The sequence below is a fragment of the Doryrhamphus excisus genome, linkage group LG12 (genome assembly GCF_037039965.1).
Source record: "Doryrhamphus excisus strain RoL-2023G ecotype Guam linkage group LG12, RoL_Dexc_Guam_v1.1, whole genome shotgun sequence".
Classification (NCBI taxonomy): domain Eukaryota; kingdom Metazoa; phylum Chordata; class Actinopteri; order Syngnathiformes; family Syngnathidae; genus Doryrhamphus; species Doryrhamphus excisus.
The window spans coordinates 7,234,641-7,257,133 of record NC_136368.1 but is presented as its reverse complement, the minus strand read 5'-3'; the positions used below and the strand labels follow the sequence as shown (position 1 = coordinate 7,257,133).

Sequence of the window (22,493 nt, the reverse complement as noted above, 5' to 3'; positions counted from 1 at the left end):
TGGTCGCCAGCCAATCACAGGGCACATATAGACAAACAACCATTCACACTCACATTCATACCTACAGACAATTTGGAGTGGCCAATTAACCTAGCATGTTTTTAGAATGTGGGAGGAAACCGGAGTACCCGGAGAAAACCCACGCATGCACGGGGAGAACATGCAAACTCCACGCAGAGATGGCCGAGGGTGGAATTGAACCCTGGTCTCCTAACTGTGAGGTCTGCGCACTAACCACTAGACCGCTGTGCCGCCCCGGAATCAAAACACTTCTATACTTTATTCGCAAGTGTAGTTTTATTAAAAAAGAAAATATATATCTATATAAAACATGTCCTGAGTTTAATTATAAAATATTAGCAAGATTGAATTTGATCTTTTCCTGTTTAAATTTATCCCGGGTGCGTTCTTTCTGAGCGCATGCTCAGATATGACGTAACACGCAGATCCAGATGTTCTTCAGTTTTAAAAATGGAGGCCAGCAATCGGCACTGGACTAAGCAAAGTTTGTTTTTGATTCAAAAATTTCAAAACACTAACCAAAAATTTTTGGTTAGTGGTGTGCCACAAGATTTTTCCAATGTAAAAAACGTGCCGTGGCTCAAAAAAGGTTGAAAAACACTGATCTAGACTTAAGACCTTTACATATTATATTCCACCATTGGTTTGTAACATGCCTGGACTGGGCTCACACTGACTATGTATACCCCCAATTACTTCTACATTGCACCATGACCGTAATTACTGCAATTTCCCATATTATATCATGTAAATCGGTGGAGTGTCATTACTGGATTGGGGATGAGATCCTGCCCCAGGTGGAGGCGTTTAACTACCTTGGGGTATTGTGCATGAGTGAAGGGAGGATGGAACTCGAGTGGTGAAGCTGAGCTGAGCCAAAAAGCAAAGCGCTCAATTTACCGGTCTATACATTCCTCCCCTGACATAAGCTTTGGGTGGTGACCAAAAGCAGGGGTCCCAACCTTTTTTGCACCACGGACCGGTGTGATTTGGGTCTTTTTTTTTCACGCACAGGCAATGTGTGGCAGAAAAATACAGCACATGTTAAGTGCAGGGAAAATATAACTCACCCGCTGAATCAGTGGGAGGCCTGAGCTTGTTTCATTGAGACGAGATGGTGTCATCTAGGTGTGATGGGAGACAGTGAGTCGTTAATAAATTATGTATTATTTCTGTGCGGCTCGGTAGCAAATGCACCACGGCCCGGCTGTTGGGGACCCCTGACTAAAAGGACAAGATCCCAGGTACAGGCGGATGAATTGAGTTTCCTTTGTAGGGTGGCTGGGCTCTCCCTTAGAAATAAGGGACTGGGAGAAGCTCAGAGTAGAACCACTGCTCTTCTGGCACTGAGAGAGGCCAGATGAGGTGGCTCAGGTATTTGGTCCGTATGCCCCCCTGGGGGGTGTTCAAAAGGCTTTCATCCGGCCAGGTAGGAGGCCTCAGGGAAGACCTGAGAGACATTGGAGAGACTATGTCTCTCATCTGACCTGGGGCCTCAGGATTCCCTGGGAGGAGCCGGATGAAGTATCTGTGGGCGTATTCTGTAGTGATGGCGAGATGAAGCCCCATGAGGCTTTGAACCATTGGATTAATTTCTTGAAGCTTCATGTGCACACAAAACCACCTGCTGGCCTTGGATACAATTACAGGCGAATGTATCTTCATGTGTGATGCATTAAATGCTGATCTGTTTTGGCTCTTGGAAATGATTATTCATTCATTCATTCATTTTCTACCGCTTTTTCCTCACGAGGGTCGCGGGGGTGCTGTCTTCGGGCACACCCTGGACTGGTCGCCAGCCAATCACAGGGCACATATAGACAAACAACCATTCACACTCACATTCATACCTATGGACAATTTGGAGTCGCTAATTAACCTAGCATGTTTTTGGAATGTGGGAGGAAACCGGAGTACCCGGAGAAAACCCACGCATGCACGGGGAGAACATGCAAACTCCACACAGAGATGGCCGAGGGTGGAATTGAACCCTGGTCTCCTAGCTGTGAGGTCTGCGCGCTGGAAATGATTATGTACTACAAAAAATTGTATAACCAAATGATTAATCTACAAAATGTAAGATAAAATATACAGTATATATAAAATACTGAATGTTTTCTTGTCCATAAATGCCATGTATCATGTGATATGGATAGCTTCATCATGGTTGTGTTGGTAATACTGTAATATATTAATATAATGTAGTACTATTAATCTTACCATGGACGGGTGAAGGTCCAGTTTCATGTTTATGTTCCTGAAAGGCACGTTAATGCCTGAACATGGATGAGGTGTTATTATTGTACCCCAACTCCTTGAAACACAATAAGCACTTCACCTCTCAATAACGATGACAAACAGTGAAAATACAGGTTTTGAAATGCAAACATACCATCTATTAATAGTGTTGATTTGGCTTACTGATCAAGTCAAAATGTTTCCACATAGGATAAATTTTCCTCTTTCTAGCTGGCTCCATATCTTCTCTCTCTGAACTCCAAACTAACGTAACCGTATAGTAACCAAATCATCCGAAGCCGTCACATGGTACAGTCGGGCAATGAGGCTTCGGATGTCATCAATTCCGGCCCCTCCCCCTCGGTACACGCTTCGCGGAAGTGCCCACTCGATTACTCGACGCATGCTTCGAAGCCCTGGCACCTCTTGTAACATCACTACTATTCTGGTTTAGACTGCTGACCCGACCTCGGATAAGCAAAAGAACCGAATTAGTGTACGAGAACCACGCCCTTAGAGGAGGTTGTGTTGAGGTAACAAAATCGTAAGAATGTTATGTTCTATGATTGAGTTGCGCAATGCTATACTGAAAGCATTGCCAATCAAGAGTAAATTATATTTGACCAACCACCGTTTTGCATAAAATCACTGATTACCACAGATCTGTAAGGGGCCATCCATAATTTTCAACATTTTCACAAGAGTACAAAGAGTACTCTTTTGAGCAACCCCCCCCCCTAAAAAGAGTACAATCCCAAATGAAAAATGTTGATAGGTCCATGACCAACTGACCCAATACAGCCAGGAAATTCGAACATATCCAATCGAATAGTGTTCTCTGGCTGTATTTTGGGACTCTGGTCAATCAGTCACTGCCCATCAATATTGTATTGAACACGAACAAGATAAAAAATTATATCAAATGCCTCTTTTTTGTATTTTTCTTTCAAGAAAATACAAATGTATTACAAATTTGGTCTTTTTGTATTGTTCTTTCTATCAAATGATACATGTAGAAAAGTCCTAATGCAACAACTGTTTTCCACAGGATTTTTTAATCAAGGGAATACTTCTTGTATACACACATGATTACTCAAGGAGCAGAAGAGTTGCCCCTGGTTTCCAAAAGCCTGAGGAGATAAAATCTTCATTGAAATGATGGACACAACCCTTGAACTCAACTCAATGCGAAGTATGCAATAAAGATGCCACAACTGTTTTGAAAAGGCTTAACAATCACACCTATAGTCTAGTCAGTGTATCACAGGAAGTGAAAATCACATTGATTGTTACTGCACTGTCCACAAAGTCAAATTCACCACCACAGAGTCATTCAGAAAATGGCAATCACAGCCAGGTCCATGCCCAAATATAGAAAATAAACACAGAGCTGGCGAATAGATTCAGGATGGTCGGTTTAGTTTTGATCTTCTCCATTTTCGCAACGGCACTTCGGAACAAATCCGCCCTGCTCGATTCCTTCGATTTGGAACCTTTCCAAGCCACCTGGCCAGCCGCGACAGCGTCCTTCCGCTTTCTTTCCGAACGCACAAAGCAGTAAACATTGATGTATTGTTCGTATGCATTGCTCGGTGAGCGATGAATGGCAGTAATTCTCTTTTTGATGAACGAAAATAGGTCATCGAAATCACCGGGGTCGGCCATTGTCTGATTGTTGTGTTGGAATGCGAAGCACGCAGAGCTACGTGGAGTATCGCGTGGACTGGTACGCTCTCGCGCTAGCATACGACGACAGGGGAGCAGTCTATTTGCGCTAAAATTTGACTGCGTCCCGCGGTTCGAACATACAGACATCGACATTTTCTGGTTTTCAAAAAAGCGTACGTTGATGTCTTAACCCCCTGCCCCCCTCGTACGGTTTGTACGCTCGTGAAAATGTTGAAAATTATGGATGGCCCCTAAGTGAACCATTCTTGGCAGCATTGAACTTTACGATGGGATTTTAGTGCTCATACCGTGGCTACAGAAAGTTACGTACACATTTAGGAGAGACGTTGTGTCTCCCCTAAACCGTCCCTCCTGCAACCTACGTTAACATTGTGTTTCTCACCTTCTTTACACTTTGTGCACAGTGTGTGCTGATGAGGCTTTCAAGCCAGCTGCGTATATATGAGTGTTTCTGAGTGAGCATATGAATATTCGATGACGCCACAGTTCAGTCACGTGACGAATGTGGGTTTCAATAAACCCAGGCTAAAGGTTAAATACTGATATACAAAGCTGTTCATCTCTTTAATAATGATTGTGCTATATTAATTTCAAATTGAAGCAGTGTCACAGGCTATTATTAAAAGTTCACGATTCTAATTGTGGAAGGGTCATAACCGTTTCATCACATGTCAATTGAACATTGAGGACCATTGATTCACCAGGCTTTACATATTGTAGTTTTTTTTTAATTTTAGTTATGTCATTATAAGTCTTGTGTTTTTTTTGTTTCATCAAATAATCTTGCCCTTTTCCTCTTGTCACACCTTGATACTCTGAATAATAAACCACAGGCTTCTTATTTCCTCATTAATTAGCCGCTCTTAAAACGTGTATGCAAAATGCCATTTGTCAAGTACTTGGCATTTAATTTAATGCTACACTCTAGTCTTGCAATATTTGGCATTTTAATGTGATCTTTTTTCTTTTTTTTCCAATTGATGATGCTAGTTATCACAGTGTTTCAGTGTGCCCAAGTCTTGTACTGCAAACACCCCGAGCCACAGCATAAATGTCCTCCAAAAGTAAGTCTCTAATAGAGTTCCAAACAATTCCAGCCATCCAATTTCCTGTAATCCGCATGGAGTGGTAACCCTTGTACCCCTTTTCTACAACCACATGATGTCTTACTCTATAATGTGTAGTACAGGGCTGGTAAATATCCTTTGGAGCCCAACAATCAGGTTGTATGGTCGATACGAGCTGCTAATGAGCATCATCTGCCTCTCTGCTTGTGCTGCAGGAGGCCAATGCCACAGTTACCAGTGGAGGACAGGAGGATGGAGCAATAATGAGAGAGCGGTGTGGTGTCAGCGCTCAGATGGCGTCATCGTCACAGGTGAACAAGTCAGCTGACTCGTGTTGTCCTAGAAATATGTAAATGTGAATATCCATAAATTGATATACTCAACATTACCGATAACCGATGTATAGTCATCCCTTGTTAATCAGATCAACACTCAAAATTAGATTTTTTAGTTATTCATGAAATATTTTCATAGTTAGAGCATAGAAAACCTTCTTATGATCTTCTAAATATGTTTTAACATTATTAGTGCTCTCAAACATGACATAACTGTTACGGTGGGTGGCACTTGTGCCAGGTGTTGAGGACCCCAGAGCAGAGACCAAGGCATTCATTCATTTTCTACTGCTTTTTCCTCACAAGGGTCGCGGGGGTGCTGGAGCCTATCCCAGCTGTCTTTGGGCAAGAGGCGGGGTACACCCTGGTCTGGTCGCCAGCCAATCTCAGGGCACATATAGACAAACAACCATTCACACTCACATTCATACCTATAGACAATTTGGAGTCTCAAATTAACCTAGCATGTTTTTGGAATGTGGGAGGAAACCGGAGTACCCGGAGAAAACCCAGGCATGCACGGGGACCATTTATGATTTTATGTAGGGTAGTGTAACCACCATGCTGTGGCAGGCTCTAGCTAGCGACCAGCTTCACCCCACACTCACTATGGACTATGGACAATTTGGAGTCTCAAATTAACCTAGCATGTTTTTGGTATGTGGGAGGAAACCGGAGTACCCGGAGAAAATGGGGAGAACATGCAAACTCCACACAGAGATGGCCGAGGGTGGAATTGAACGCTGGTCTCCTAGCTGTGAGGTCTGCGCGCTAACCACTAGATCGCCGTGCCGCCCGAGACCAAGGCAAATGTAGAAAAAAAGTATTTAATAATAAACAAAGTACAACGAAAGATGCCAATGACAGAAGGTCACTGGGAAACTAAAAGTACAAATAAAAGAGTACAAAGTAGCAAATACTAAGGATTTACAAAGTGGCTCATCTGCTTACAAAAATACGAGTTACAGGGTAGAGAGACAAAAGGTCAGGAGCAAAAATGAAGCGTGCACTGTGCAGTCAGGATGAGGCATGACACGGTAAACGATCTGACAGGGGAACAATGGAAGTGGAGTGGGATATGAAGGCCTAATAGCTGATGGGGAACTGGTGTGCAGACCAGGAGAACAAGGCAGGAGACAACAACATCCCTGTACACTCCTATTTCATGAAAAAACTAGACATAGTTTGAGAGATTAAGACATAAATAGGACATAATATTTTACCCTCCCTGAATGTTGACACGTTATCACTGTAGAGACAATCTTTGCCAGTTAAGCTAGTTTATTATTTGCCCAAATGAAATCACCGTAAAAATGAAGCATGCAGCGTAAAAAGAACATTTAGGTACACATGAATTGTATAGTATGGTTTAATACAGTATAGCATGGTATAATATCGGGATGGAAAAAAAGCAGCGCAACTTTGACAAAAGTTAGCGATTTTACAGCTAACATGATGCTAACAAATAATGGGAAAACCCATAAGCAGGCTAACAATTTGGGTAATGGGATTCACCTAGTACACGTACAGAGCCCAGGTAACCAGGTAAAAGATTCTGTTTAAAACCTGTGTATACTTATTTCTCACCATTTGTTGCTGTCAGTTCAATCCCGCGATAGTTTTTTGTGACGTCATTTGGTCACATAACGGCGCGGCTAATCGGCATTTCCTTCAGAAAAACCCAGATTTGGGTCCAAAAATTAAAGCACCTCCAAAAATATTTTATTATTTCATATACATGTAGTAATGGGTACATTTATGGTAATATGTAATACTTTCAGTATTTTGCCGTGTGTTGGTCATTTTAAACATTACTGGAGTTTCCTTCCTTCGCACTCATTTGACTATTGAATACGCTCGTATGCTTCACTGCTCTCCATTTTGTGGAATTTGACTGGTTTCAGTTTGGAGTTCAGTCTGTAAGTACAGATACCAATTTCTCAATAGTATTTCAAATCTGGTCAGGGGCACAAAAACCCCTCCGTACTCCAGTGGGGGTATGACAGAATAATAACTGCGAACCACGGCCCCAGACAGAATAGCATTACTGGGTGCTCAGCAGATCCAGCTATCGTGAAAGACTAAGCCATTCTCATAGCGTTAGCATGTAGTACTAGTGCTAAATGTTTCATGGACTAAATAAAAGCTTAATAAAAACATACAATGTGCGGTGGAGACTGATGGGATGGCTGTATCTTCCAGCACAAGCTAGTTGTGCACCCCCGTTGAGCTGGTAAATTTCAACATAGTCCTCAGGTAAGAAATAATGAAGTGCAAACGAGCATCCAGCTGAGTCTACCAAGTGATGTTGAGAGCAAGTATCCATTTGATGACCAACATTTCAGCTTATTGGCAGAATGTTGTACAATACAAGTGTGTGGCATGATTATAACCAAGCATTAACTACAATAGAAAAGTAGAAACTATTGTAGGTTCTGCAATAACAATGTCGCTGTACCTTGGTTATTAATATGCGGGTCACGCTAGGTCAATGAAACGTTGTTGTTTTTTTGGAGGTTTTTATCAAGGGCTTTATAGCTGTGTCCCATTACGTGCATTACGTTTGCTGCCTCGTGCTAGCTGTTTTTGTCTCTCTCTCTCACACACAGAAAAGATAATGACTTGTTTTCACGTTTCACATGAGGATTGTTTCCCTTTAAACTTAAACTATTATTCAACTCTGTACTACGGTGCTACAGTTTGTTTCATTTGTTATGCTTTCTATACATTTCTATCATAATAATTAGGGCTGTCAAATGATTACAAAATTTAATCAGATTAATCAGGGTTTTTTTAATTAATCATGATTAATCACCATTTGTAACTATGTCTGAAATCTGCTCATTTTTACTGTATTTAATGAACAGAAAGATACATTACAAGACGGGATATATATATATAGATATGTATGTATGATACCACACATCATTTACTTGTTTACCCAGGCCTAGTGTACGTCTTTGAATGTGTGACTACTAAATCTCTTTTGAACAGCCTATATAGTATATATTAATTGATTCATTCATTCATTTTCTACCGCTTTTCCTCACGAGGGTCGCGGGGGGTGCTGGAGCCAATCACAGGGCACATATAGACAAACAACCAGTCACACTCACATTCATACCTATGGACAATTTGGAGTGGCCAATTAACCTAGCATGTTTTTTTGGAATGTTGGAGGAACCCGGAGTACCCAGAGAAAACCCACGCATGCACGGTGAGAACATGCATACTCCACACAGAGAGATAGACATAGACATAGTATAGACATAGACTCCCTTTATTGTCATTGCACAAAAACACAGTAGTGAAATTGCCAACAAAATGTCGTTGCCTGGCTCCCATATAATAACAGACACAAAAGAAGATAAGTAATAATAAATAATAATAATAATAATACTGTGGAGAATAGATAGAACAGACACCAAATATGAACAACATAATGTACCGAGGGTGAGATGGCCGAGGGTGGAATTGAACCCTGGTCTCCTAGCTGTGAGGTCTGCGTGCTAACCACTCGTCCGCCGTGCCATCCTATATAGTATATATATTTTACTAAATATATTCATTTTATGATTGAGAATGCTAAATTTATGTAAAAAACATGTAAAATTAGCTTAAATGTGCAGATTTTTAAAATCGGCCGTATTTCAACCACGAAACAACCTGATTTATTAAACATGATGTGGCAAAGGATGACTGGTGTGGGCAGCAGACACTTGCAAACGGAGAACATGCAAACGCCACACAGAGATGGCCGAAGGTGGGATTGAACTCGGGTCTCCTCGCTATCTAAACTTGTTGATATCGAGTGCCATGACTTTTCTTTTCTCATGTTGTCCTTGTAAACGTTTGTCATCCATCACCTTCGATGCTAAAAACACATCAAAAATAGACTTTAGCGTCGTGTAAAAACGCAACATGTGTTTCAATTCACACGCACATGGTGTGAATTGAACATGATTTGAAAGCGTATGACGCGCTACTCTTATGCAACATTACACATCTAATGTGAACTCATCGTTGTGCACAAAGCCCAAAGCCACAACTTGGAAATAATTCCAGATTGCGGACATACGTAGCTAGCAACGGCATAAAAGTGATACTTATGTCATTTTCCTGCCATTTCAAACATCCATAGTCTTAATGCAAAACACATCCAAGTGCAAGCTTTGTGCATTGTGCACTAAACTACAAGTGCATCAATAAGTATAATCCAGCTTTTGTGAGGGTGGGGGGTTACTGGAACAGATGCACTGTGTTCCGACGGATACGGTCGCCTCACCCCACGATGCAATATTTAATCTTCTCAAACAAAATCCCATACATCCTTTTCAAAATTGCTTGTGACACGCCTTACGCATTTCACATGTGAATTTTAGCACAGCGCTGTAGTGGAATTTACCACCTTATCTGATTCGCCTATTCTCAGTGCGGCCTTCATTGATTCCTCCTCTCCCTCTTAGCATAAGTAATCAATAAGCCAGAGGCTGAGCTGGGAGACTTTCAATCCATATAAATATAATCATGCGTTTGTATGTGTGGGAAGAAAAGCAAGCATGGAGACATGGAACAAAGGTAACCGTGCTGTGGGAATGAAAGCTGAGGGTGAGCTCCGTGTGCTGTAAATAGAAGCTGAATGTGATCCTATCGCTTAAGAGGAAGTGTTTCTGGCAAATATGAACCCACAAGGAATAACCTCCCTTTTTCCAGATGAAGCCCAACACTCTTTGATATTTTGACATGCAATTTTCCATGTTGGAATTAAAATGTTCACAGATTGATCATGGACCTTGATAGGCAGCGAAGCCCATTAATCAGTGGTGACACTACATTCATTTAGTGATCGATGACTCAAGGCACTCAAGTGAAAAATATTTTCTTTTTCCCCCCTTGCAGGGGGGTGTTTCCCGCAGAAAAGACCGAGTATGATCCGCCACTGCCATCCACGGTGCACCAAACCCTTCTCACACTGCACGTCGGTAAGTTGGCACGACCAGCGTCACATATGATAGCGGTGGCGGCGATTTTTGTGTAGCTGCTGTAGCCACTGACATCACTGACATCTTGAATTTGTAAGAATAGGCAGTAAAGTATAATCATATTTGAGAGGGTTAGGAATTGCATTCAAATTGAACAGCAATCAAGGAGCGGTCATAGGAACATACAGACAAGTTTGTAGTTATACCGCCCCTCAAAGGAGACTTCATGCAACTACAACAAAATCACAGTGGATGATATTTAGTAGGGCCCTCAGTTTTTCAGGATTTCTCTCGACAGCCAGAAATTGATCACATTATGATTAAAAATGATTTATCATTATCATAATGACATTATAAATTATTATATTATATTATAAAATATTATAAATTATTATAAATATTATACATTGTTTGTTTTGTTAGTTTAGTGCAGCGGTGTCCATGTTCCACCAAGGGTCACATGGTTACAAACGAAAGGATGCAAGGGCCACTTTAATGTATGGTAAAGCAACACACGCTGCATATGCTAAGAAGTTATATATACTGTAGATATATTTCATGAAAAAGCTGCATGTGAGCTTTGTGATATACTGTAGATGGAAACGTGTATTATTACCATGAACTTCAGTCTTGACTCTTATTTTTCCCCTATTTAAAAATGTTCCAGTTTTCCAAACTTTCTTCTTCATCTTTGTAAATCGTCTTTTCAGAATGTTATGAATTTGTTATGTTGTGGACTATTTTGACTTTATTCCTATAATATTACAACTACCGTTGCCACCATGTTATAACTTTTTCCTCAACCTCATTTTCCAAAAATGACAGCTTTATTTTTTTTATTAGAATGCAACTTTTTGTTTAGTCTTTAGACCTTATTTTTGTAAAAAAAAAATTAGCTTTCATTTCAATTTTGCATGTCAATAATTTTTTTCATTTCTTTTCATAATTAAGGCTTCATTATGGCCACAATATTTTTCATATTATTAACGTTAACGTTACAATGTTATAACGTTTTCCTCAATCTAATTTTCCGAAATTACCGTATTTTCCGGACTATAAGTCACACTTTTTTTCATAGGTTGGCTGTTCCTGCGACTTATACTCCAGAGCGACTTATAAATGAAAAAACTGTTTATGTTACATAAACACAACAACACCTTTTGTGTTAATGTTTATTTTTTGTGTAGCTGAATAACCATTGTGTTAGCATATCTTACATCTATTCAGCCTGTTCTCTATTCTTTTATTGTTAGAACTTGCCTTCCAAGAGGACGTAATGTCTGTTTTGGTCAAGTAGTTTGTAAAATAAATTACCCGCAAAAAATGCAACTTATACTCCAGTGCGACTTATGTATGTTTTTTTCTACCTAATTATGCATTTTTGGCCTTGTGCGACTTATACACCAGAGCGACTTACAGTCCAGAAACTATGGTATAACTTTGTTTTTTTTTTATTTTGTTTCTGGCAATGTTACATGAAGTTTTTAAAAAAAATTCTTTAATATTTGAAATCTATGCCGCTAAAACGATTTTACTTTTTTTGCATAACATTATGACATCCCTCTCGTGAAATTACAGCTGTTTTTATCCATTTCTGCTGGGCTTTTCTTCCATTTTCATTTCAACATTCTTCCTGCAATTATTACTTTGTTCCTGTAGTATTTGAATGTATTTTTGTAACGTTATAACTTTTCCCCAACCTAATTTTTTCCCCCAAATTGCAACTTTAAAAAAAATAGCATCTGTTTTCTTTTATATTTTAACTTTATGCTACTATGATAATAAATTTATTTTTCCTCATAATATTGTGACGTGTTCGTTTTTACATATTGGAAATATTGTCAGTGTGAACAGACCCTTATTATCTGTATTGTTATTAAAAATAACGATAGTCCAGATAGATAACAAACTCTTGTGTCGACTAAATAAGCAATGTAAATCATGTCCTCCCCTCCCCGTGCAGAGTGGAGTGTGTGGGTGTGAGAAGGGTTACACTGAAGTAATGACCACACACGGCTTCTTGGACTACTGCACTCGAACTCCAGGAGTTGACACCAACAAGAAAGCTGATGTGAAAACCAACTCTGGAAGATCAAAACCATCCCGGGCCCGGGACCGGCACACAGAGTGGACCTTACGACCTGTTGGCCCAGGTACTGATATGGAAATGATGTGTACTGCTTGACCCGTGTCTCACCCGTGTATTACTTTTTAATACTGGCTTTATAGAGCTTGAATCACTTGGCTGGGGGTGGGAGGATGGAATAGTATTCCTCCAAGGGACTGTATGCAACTCAAGATTACATTTTTTAACCCCAAAAAATAACAGAAATATAAAGATACATCCATCCATCCATTTTCTATACTGCTTATCCTCACTAGGGTCACAGGGAATGCTGGAGCCTATCCCAGTTGTCTTCACCCTGGACTGGTGGCCAGCCAATCACAGTATAAACATACAGGAATTTAAACCACTAGAGTCACGTTTATACTTGTTACCCAATACAGTACACATTCTAAGACATATTATAAGACAATAAAGAAGACATAATATACACACCAATGTACGTATTACGCACAGGCTCTGCGATTTGGGGGAAATTTGTACGCTGTGGCCAGCACGTAGAAGAAGTAGAAGTGTGTCGTACAGTCTGTATCGTCTCTGTCACAAACGCCTCCAAATGAGTACTGATAATTTAGCCATTTATATTCTGGAAAATTCTTAATTTCGGTAAAAATAATATAATAAATTTGCCCAAATGTGCTTTTTTTTTATTTTACTAATAATAGTCCTTATTCAACTACAAAATGTATAAATTCTGAAAAAAAAACTTGGAATTTGAAGGAGCGAGGGATTACTACACTCAAATGATACTCAAAGTTGACTCATTGGATCAGTCTTTGATATTTTGTAGAACCTGTTTTTTTGTGGATATATATATGCAAAAATGCAGAAAATGGTCGTATCCCGCAATGTTAAAGAATCTTCTTTTCAGAATGTTATGAATTTGTTATGTTCTTGACTATTTTGACTTTATTCCCATAATATTACAACTACAGTTACCACCATGTTATAACTTTTTCCTCAACCTCATTTTCCAAAAATGACAGCTTTATTTTTTTTATTAGAATGCAACTTTTTGTTTAGTCTTTAGACTTTATTTTTGTAAAAAATTTTAGCTTTCATTTCAATTTTGCATGTCAATTATCTTTTCAATTATGTCAATTATCTTCTCATAATTAAGGCTTCATTATGGCCACAATTTTTTTCATTTTTTTTTAACGTTACAATGTTATATCGTTTTCCTCAATCTAATTTTCCTTTAAACATTCTCCTGGATCCAGGCGGTGAGCCGGATCACCCCCCCCCCCCAAAAAAAAATAATCACTTCTTCCATATCTGACAATTCCTGAAAACTCCGTCCAAATCCATTCAGAACTTTTGAAGTTATTTCAAAAACATAACCTCCACATTGTACTTGGCTTCTGACTGACCTTGATGGAGGTAAAAATACTTTCTATAACCTAAGACACAAATTCCAAAGGGACAACATTACAAAGTTACGTTTTGGAATGTAACCAGTATTTTCGGGCACAATGTGCACTTGAATTTTAACTATCCTTGTGCATGAAGTCTCCAAATTTACGAGACTTCATCTGCATTGACCTTGAACATATATTTTGGGTCTTTTTGGCACTAATACCTGTCAAAAACAGGACATTTTCGTCCAAAAAAAAAAAAACAGGACATGAACAGATCATGTAGTCCCGCTATTATGCCGTTTGTTCAGTTTGTCCCAATTTCCATTCCTGTTGTTGTTGTCATAGGCCATACATTCAGTGACAGCTGGCAAAACTTTGCCAAACGTCTATCATTATCTGACAGCAAACATAACCAATGCGCCGGGGAACCCATTTCAGACAGTCCTTTTGACGAAGGCTGAACCAATTCCTTATTATGAGAAGAAATGTTTGAATATTTCCTCATGAAAGATGAACATAAATACATCTAACGATAGACTTTCATTGCACAGATGGAAGAGTAAAGCTGTGGGTTTACGCTGTGACTGCCGTCGGATTCATCTTAATACTCTTCGTTATTGCATTCTCCTTCCTGGTGTGGTATGTACCATATTACTTGCTCAAGAGATGCCTTTCTTGCAAGAACTCTCGCAGAATAGGAAGCTTTACATAGTAAATGCAAACAGGCAGAAAAAGCCAAGACAATGCCTAGCCATCTGTTTTCAATGAGCGGAGTTCTGTCACATTATGACTTATATACCTGAAAACATCCCGCCTGTAGTGTGCTGCTGCTATCACATAATGGAATTCTCCAAAAAGACTGATATCACGTCAGGCGGCCTTGTGGCAACAAATCAGACGGTGCTGTCAGCTTTCTTCTCTTCTCTGTCTTGTCACTTTTTTTTTTTTTTTCAGTAAACCAGCCCAACCCTCAAAGACATCTCCTCCGCCACAGAAGCCTTTGACCCTGGCATACGACGGTGACATCGATATGTAAGCATGTTGATTTTCCTCCATCGGGATGCTCCCTGCCTTCTCGGGCTGACACTTTAACGCATTGGCTATGGAAGGACACCAGGAAGATGTTTGTTTTTAAAGAACCCCTTTGCAACAAAAGCAGAAATGCGGAAAAGAAGTAAGCAGTTTTTGGTTTTTTTGTGCGTGTTGAAAATGAACAGGACCAAACGGCTTGTTGTTGCCTCATTTTAGTGTTGGAAGACATTCATGACATACAAAGGCTGGACATTGAACACTTCTTTCCCATTATCGTCGGATATTTGTAAAAGAAATGTCGCAACTTTTTTGTGTCAACAGCCTTCGTTGCTGAGAATAAACAAAAAGCTCTATGCACTATGTTAGTGCTGATTAAACAATTCCTTTTCCTTTGAAATGACTTTTATAGTGTTTGAAATGTTATGCAAGTTGTCCGATTCTATTTTGTTGATGATGCCATATGTTGTGTCCGCGTGGAAACCAAATGCAGGCTTGCCTTTCTTTAGTACACACAATGATGCAGTCGTCCACATTCATATATCACATCAAAATATGCTAAGTTGAGTGACAAAATAACATACAATAAACAACATGCCATTGGCGGGCGGTGCATTTCCCACCTGGGCCTTCAGTGGGGACCCAATCCACCTATTTAATACCACCACTGTGGCATCACACTTATATACGAACCATTAATAATGTACAAAAACACATTCTAACAACATGTGGCATTACAGAATTGGGGGTGAATACAATTACTTTGTTTTATAACAGTTAATTGGCTTCCATGATAAGTGAATTTCTGCAAAGTAGGATTCCTTATTCATAAATCATGTATAAACAAACATTATTAGAGCCCTTGGGACATTTAATAACACCCCTATAGTCACCTTTACACCCGTATTACTCAACATAGGAGAAATAAAATAAAGTAAAACATAAATAAGACATAATATTAGCATCGGGAGAGGTCTTTGTTCTTTTACTTCCTGTTCCGGATAGTGTGAATACATACAGTATCATCTGACTATCTTTGAATGGATTTTCTGAATGCCTTATATTTGTATTTTCGGTTAAAATAAGTTGTATTTGACCACAAAACATTGATGAATCCGCAAAATTGTGAAATTCAAAGAGGCGAGGCATTACTGTATTAGTAAAGGATGAAACCCAGTTCATTGTCTCGCAATAACTCTAAACTTCTGAGTGACAACATCATCTGGAGTACTTCAGAGGCAATATTCATCTCATCTGTGAGACTTCCAATGGCAAACAAAACCTTTGCCAAGCTGACTTACATATAAACTCACATGTTCAAATAACGCACTCAGCGTGTGCTGTCCATGTGAGGAGGTGTACAAGATGTTTGAGTGACTTAGGCCAGCACTCATAACACTGAAGGCCCTGGGCAGATTAGCTTGACATTGCAACACATACAGTATCTGATTGGACCAAAAAAAAAAAATGTACCAAATACTACAGTAAACCTTGGATATATCGGATTCAATTGTTCCCACTGGTTTTGTCCGATATAAGCGAAATCCGTTATATGCGTATACCGGAAAATGTCCGTTTTACGCATATATCGGATTTATCCGGTATATGCGTGAATCTGATTTTATCCGTTATAAAAAGGCACTTCCTTGACTATGTTTCCAATGTACCTGGACTGGGCAATGAAAAGAGACGTAAGGTAATGAGAATTTAACTTTATTGGACTCTGAGCATAACAAATTGTTAATTAAGCTAGGCCCTGTTACGCCCGTCAGGCCTACGTTATTTCCAATAGTGAGGTTAAGATCTCATTCACTGCTGTGCTAGTATTATTGACGTCACTCACTTTTATATTTGTCCTAAATCTGGCGCCAGGAGAAAGACACGATGCGGCCATCCGATATAGGCAAGGGAAATTGGAACGGGACTGGAGATTTTGTCCGAAATAGGCGAAATCCGTTATAAAAAATCCGATATATGCAATGAATTTTTATTGGAAATGCATTACAGAAAAATTGGTTCTTTTTTATCTGTCCGTTGTGAGCGAATTTCCGATATATCCGAGTCCGATATATCCGAGGTTTACTGTATAATTAAAGTTGGAAATGTCAGACAGTGCTTCCGAGTGTTTAGGCTAGCAGGGACCGCCCACCACTACAATACATACTTTGAATGCAACACCAGAACTGTAAAGATACAGCTAGGCCCATGAGTATTTGGACAGTTTTTGCTGTGATACACCATTAAATACATTAATTAAATAAAGCAATTAAAATGTCATTGAAGTGTAGACCTTCAGGTTAACTTATGTACAAGGTTGCACAAAATTATGATATTTAATATTATGTTTAGTGTCCTTATCTATCAGCACTGTGACACGTCCTACCCGTTTAGTCGCATTTGGGTGCATGTGATCATTGAATGTGGTCCTTTCCGCCTCACACGTCATCCTGTCATATGTCATAACATGGCCTTCACCTTGTTCGACAAATGATGTAGTGTGAATCATGTGATGTCCATTCTTTCTTCTTACTTTTCTCTTCACATCAACCTTCCTTATCTACTATACTTCGCTCTCACTGGTTCTGCTCAGAAACACTGGTGCAACATGGGTGGAATACACAATTTAAGATCCATGGGCCTTAGTCAGCTCATTAAACCTATTAATCCACCCGCCGATGTTTCCAAATAATTTTTTTAAGCCTCTAACATGGACGCTGTAACCAGCAATGGGATTTGCAGTTTTCATATTACCGGAACTCCTGAACTATCAAAATTATTCCAATGGTTTGTGAAGCGAGAGACTGCGCTTTCTAGTGATTTTACGGTCATTACAGTAATCATAGAGACCTCATGCTTTCAGTGACAAAGTGCTATTTTATTTGACATTTTATTCGGGCCTTTTTCACAACTGTGGGAAGAACGGAATGCAAGGTGGATTTGCGCAGCGTCTGTAATGATGCGGACTACGAATCAGTTCATGGTGGTAAGAAAGGAGCAGTTTTCTGGTCAATGGTCTATGTTCCTACCCTTACCAATGGTAATGAGCTTTGGGTCGTGGCCCAAATGAATTTCCTCCATAGGATGGCTGGGCTCTCCCTTAGAGAAGCACATTCAATTCGAAGTCCAGCCACTGCTTCTCCACAATGAGAGAAAACAGATGAGGTGGCTCATGTACCTGGTCAGGATGCCTCCAGGACACCTCCCTGGGGAGGTGTTTAGGACAAATCCAACCGGTAGGAGGCCTGGGGGAAGACGCAGGACATGTTGGAGAGACTATGTCTCTTAAATGACCTGGGAACACCTTAGGATCCGCCTGCAGGAATTAGATGGAGTAGCCAGGGAGAGGGACGTTTGGGTTCCGCTGCTTAGGCTTCGGATAATCAGAAAAAGATGGATGGACTTGGGTGTTTTTTACACTTTACTCTTATGATTGTTGGAAATTCTGGTATAAGACCTAATTTTGCCTTTTTTTTAAAAAATAATTTTCTCATTTTCCTTTAAGTTTTCCCTTTCCTTTTAAGTTGTCCTTGGTTTCATCAAGTCTAAAGCTCTCATTCTGTTCCGGAAGGAAAGTCTACAATCAATAACATCTTGACTGATTGATTTCAAACCCATTGTGGTCGATGTATCAAGGCAAAAACATTGTCCAAATACTTCTGCACCAAGCTGTACATATGTATTCTGTACATGCGACTGCATCATGCACACACACACACACACACACACACACACGAGCACAGAATGCTGACCCAAGGCAATGTCATTAATTTTTCTTACTGGTCAACATGAACAATAAAAACCAAATATTTGAAAGCACATATTTAGTGATTTATCTTCTGCACAAGTCCTTTTTATTCTGATTTCCACACTTTGCTTATGCAAAAAAAATTCAATTCCGCATCATCATCTCAGTGTACCCTGGAATAAAAGAATCAACTCGTACATTTCAACATGCAACCCTTAGTGCATTATTCATTTGACAGAGTGAAGTATTCAGTAAGAGTAGGCAGCTGACAACGACGTACGCTATCTTTTTTTTTTGGCCCCCTGCCTCCACAATCTGAATATTTGCTCTGGTGTTATCTGACCTCCTTTTGAATGTATTACCAATAACTATCACCTACGAATGGTTGTGACTTGTAGCAATTGTATTTTCAGCAGCTGATTGTGTGCAGGTAAGCTTGATCTTTTTTGGACAAAAGTGCTCAAAGTGGCCTTGAAAATGCTCTGTTTTACTAGTTGTGGAACCGTTTCAAAAGATAGAGTCATAAATGATAAACTGTGAAACATGGATCATTTCTGGAAGGAACATGACGTACAGGTGGTCATCGGTTTACGGCGTTTTGTGGCTATGTAGGCAGGCCCATAAATTCATTAAAAAAAACGTAATTTTAGTCCATATACACAACGTTTTTCACTGTCACGACCATGATTAAAGATCATTAAAGGGTTCCAATGTCTATCCGGACTTTGTAAGGATGGCACCGAGGTGGTTGATTAACAATCTCTTTATTCCAATAAACAAAACAGGCTACTGTCGGTCGGACTATGTCAAATATCCGCAAAGTCAACTGTCCTCTCTGCAGTAACTCACACCAAAACTCGACTGGTAAGTGACCCGAGGACCACCTGTTTCTGGTTTGTGTTAGCATTCCATTTCGATTTTATTTCTCTGTTAAAAAGATTAGATATATAGATTGCCTTGTGTCCCAGAAAACTTAGTAGTCCCTCATTGTTTACAGTACCATGTTACTTGTGTTACTATTGTGTGTAATTGGACAGCTGGACAATGATGCAAATAAATTGTGGAATCCTGTGAAACCAAATAATGTCATTGTTTTGTGGCAATAAATTAGAAATACCCTTACAAAACAGGGCGGAATAATTTCCCACAATGGTCACAGGATGTGAGCGGAAGTCTATCTTTGGTCTATTCTAATTGATTTATTTCAGACTGTCGCTTTTGTTTAAGCAAAGGTTTAATTCAAATGCTTGTGTCATGGCCATCTGATATGAGGCAAAGCTGTAGGCTGATCTTGTCAAGTTCAATTAATTTCATTCCAGAAGCTCTCCGGGCATATTTGCTGGTCTCAGTGATGATACGTGAACAGTTTGACAATGGCGGTATCTCGTTGTAATCAGGACTCATTCATTATACCAGCTGGATCATTTGACCAAGATTTAGGATGTGAGAAAACAATGAACACCCTGTAAGTGATGGAAAATGAACATTAGAATCAATACTGACTCAATTTTTCCGGTCAAACCCGATCTGCTCCGTGACACTGATTGACTTCATGAGAAAAACGAAAATAAAAAATGCTTATGTTGCTTATCTCTGACCCGAAGCCTGGCTATTTGGTCGTCAATTACATTATCGTGTTTATACATACTAGTAGCAATGTTACACACTATAAATCAATGACTTCCCACCATTGAGACCTATCCAGTGATATGTGATATGATGTTCTCCACATCATATGTGCTGCATTAGTTGTTAGTAGAACATATGAGAAAAGTAAATAAGTATGAAAAACTAGAAACGCTTCTGCTGAACTTTTTACACAGTTTTTCCTGCATTAATTGCAGCAGAATGACTAATGTAGAACTAAGGAATGAATAACTAAAGTACATGAATGTAGTTACTGAGGAACTAAGGCACGTACATTTAGAGCAGTTACTGAGGAACTAATGAAGAACCAAGGAACAAATGACTAAGGCACAAGGATGTAGTTACTGAGGAACTAAGGCACATAAATATAGAGTAGTTACTGAGGAACTAAAGCACGTACATTTAGAGTAGATACTGGGGAACTAATGAAGAACTAAGGAATGAATGACTAAGGCACAAGGATGTAGTTACTGAGGAACTAAGACACATAAATATAGAGTAGTTACTGAGGAACTGATGAAGAATGAATGAGTACAGGAGTTACTGAGGAACTAAGGCACATACATTTTCAGTCATTACTGAGGAACTAATGAAGAACTAAGGAACGAATGACTAAGGCCCCTAAATGTAGTTACTGAGGAACTAAGGCACATACATTTAGAGTAGTTACTGAGGAACTAATGAAGAACTAAGAAACGAATGACTAAGGCCCATAAATGTAGTTACTGAGGAACTAAGGCACGTACATTTAGAGTAGTTACTGAGGAACTAATGAAGAACAAAGAAACAAATGACTAAGGCCCATAAATGTAGTTACTGAGGAACTAAGGAACATACATTTAGAGTAGTTACTGAGGAACTAATGAAAAACTAAGGAACAAATGACTAAGGCCCATAAATGTAGTTACTAAGGAACTAAGGCACATACATTTAGAGTAGTTACTGAGGAACTAATGAAGAACTGAGGAACGAATGACTAAGGCCCATAAATGTAGTTACTAAAGAACTAAGGCACAGAGTAGGTATTGAGGAACAAATGAAAAACTAAGGAACTAATGACCAAGACCCATATATTTTGAGTAGTTACTGAGGAACCGATGAAGAACGAATGAGTACAGGAGTTACTGAGGAAATAAGGCACATACATTTTCAGTTGTTACTGAGGAACTAATGAAGAACTAAGGAATGAAGGACTAAGGCCCATAAATGCAGTTACTTAGGAACTAAGGCACGTACATTTAGAGTAGTTGCTGAGGAACTAATGAAGAACTAAGAAACAAATGACTAAGGCTCATAAATGCAGTTACTGAGGAACTAAGGCACGTACATTTAGAGTAGTTGATAAGCACAACCAAGGCAGACAAGGCAAAACAGGAAGTCAAATACAAAATAAGAGCAACCAAAACGGAAACTAAAGCCCAGAGAGGGGAACATAGACATACTGTGACAAGGTGGGTTCATTCCTCATTAAGTACTGTAATTTTGTGTGTTACCTTAAATTGGTAGGAATTGAATATTTTCCAGTCTCAAATTTTATCATCATGGACACTTACCCAGTATTTAACATTCATAGTAACCGTTAAAGTCTCCCATTTATATTTACTTAAGCGGTTAATTACTGTATTAACAGTACTGCTGCCTGTCTGCCCTGTGTTGCAGTGCACCCTGCTCTCTCCAGGGGCAGAACCATCTGGGGCCCACTAGTTGCCAATTAGTGTGCTGGGCCTTCTTATGATGGTCGTCCACACCAGCTCAGCGCCAGATTGTTTCCCAACTACATGCCTATGTAACGGCCTTTGTTAGGTTTCTGAAGGACAAAAGAATGAAAATAAAGTTATTTTCTTTCTCTCCACTTCTGCTCCCCTCGTCAATGCCAACCACGTTGTGTGGCAAAGAGAGGAAGTACTTGTTTTAATGGTAAACAAAACACAGATTTTATATTTACAATGTTTCACAACACTGCCAACTAGTGGCCAACATAAGTAACGGAGTGGGGGAGAGAAGGGGAAGGAGCGATTAATGACACGTGAAAAAGTATTATTCATTCATTCATTTTCTACCGCTTTTCCTCACGAGGGTCGCGGGGGTGCTGGAGCCTATCCCAGCTGTCTTCGGGCGAGAGGCGGGGTACACCCTGGACTGGTCGCCAGCCAATCGCGGGGCACATATAGACAAACAACCATTCACACTCACATTCATACCTATGGACAATTTGGAGTCGCCAATTAACCTAGCATGTTTTTGGAATGTGGGAGGA

At 39.6% G+C, this 22,493-nt stretch overlaps 1 protein-coding gene across 1 annotated transcript in view; it reads left to right on the top strand.

The window, feature by feature from the left end:
* The window catches only part of thsd7ba (thrombospondin, type I, domain containing 7Ba), a 236,700-nt gene extending 217,902 nt beyond the window's left edge, over positions 1-18,798 (top strand). Inside the window, exons 26-30 of the mRNA XM_078795299.1 lie at positions 5,231-5,326; positions 10,250-10,332; positions 12,296-12,485; positions 14,367-14,454; positions 14,770-18,798. Coding sequence (XP_078651425.1) covers positions 5,231-5,326; positions 10,250-10,332; positions 12,296-12,485; positions 14,367-14,454; positions 14,770-14,851 — 539 coding nt within the window. The 3' untranslated portion in view covers positions 14,852-18,798. The remainder of the gene's footprint in view (positions 1-5,230; positions 5,327-10,249; positions 10,333-12,295; positions 12,486-14,366; positions 14,455-14,769) is intronic.
* The last annotated feature ends 3,695 nt before the right edge of the window (positions 18,799-22,493 follow it).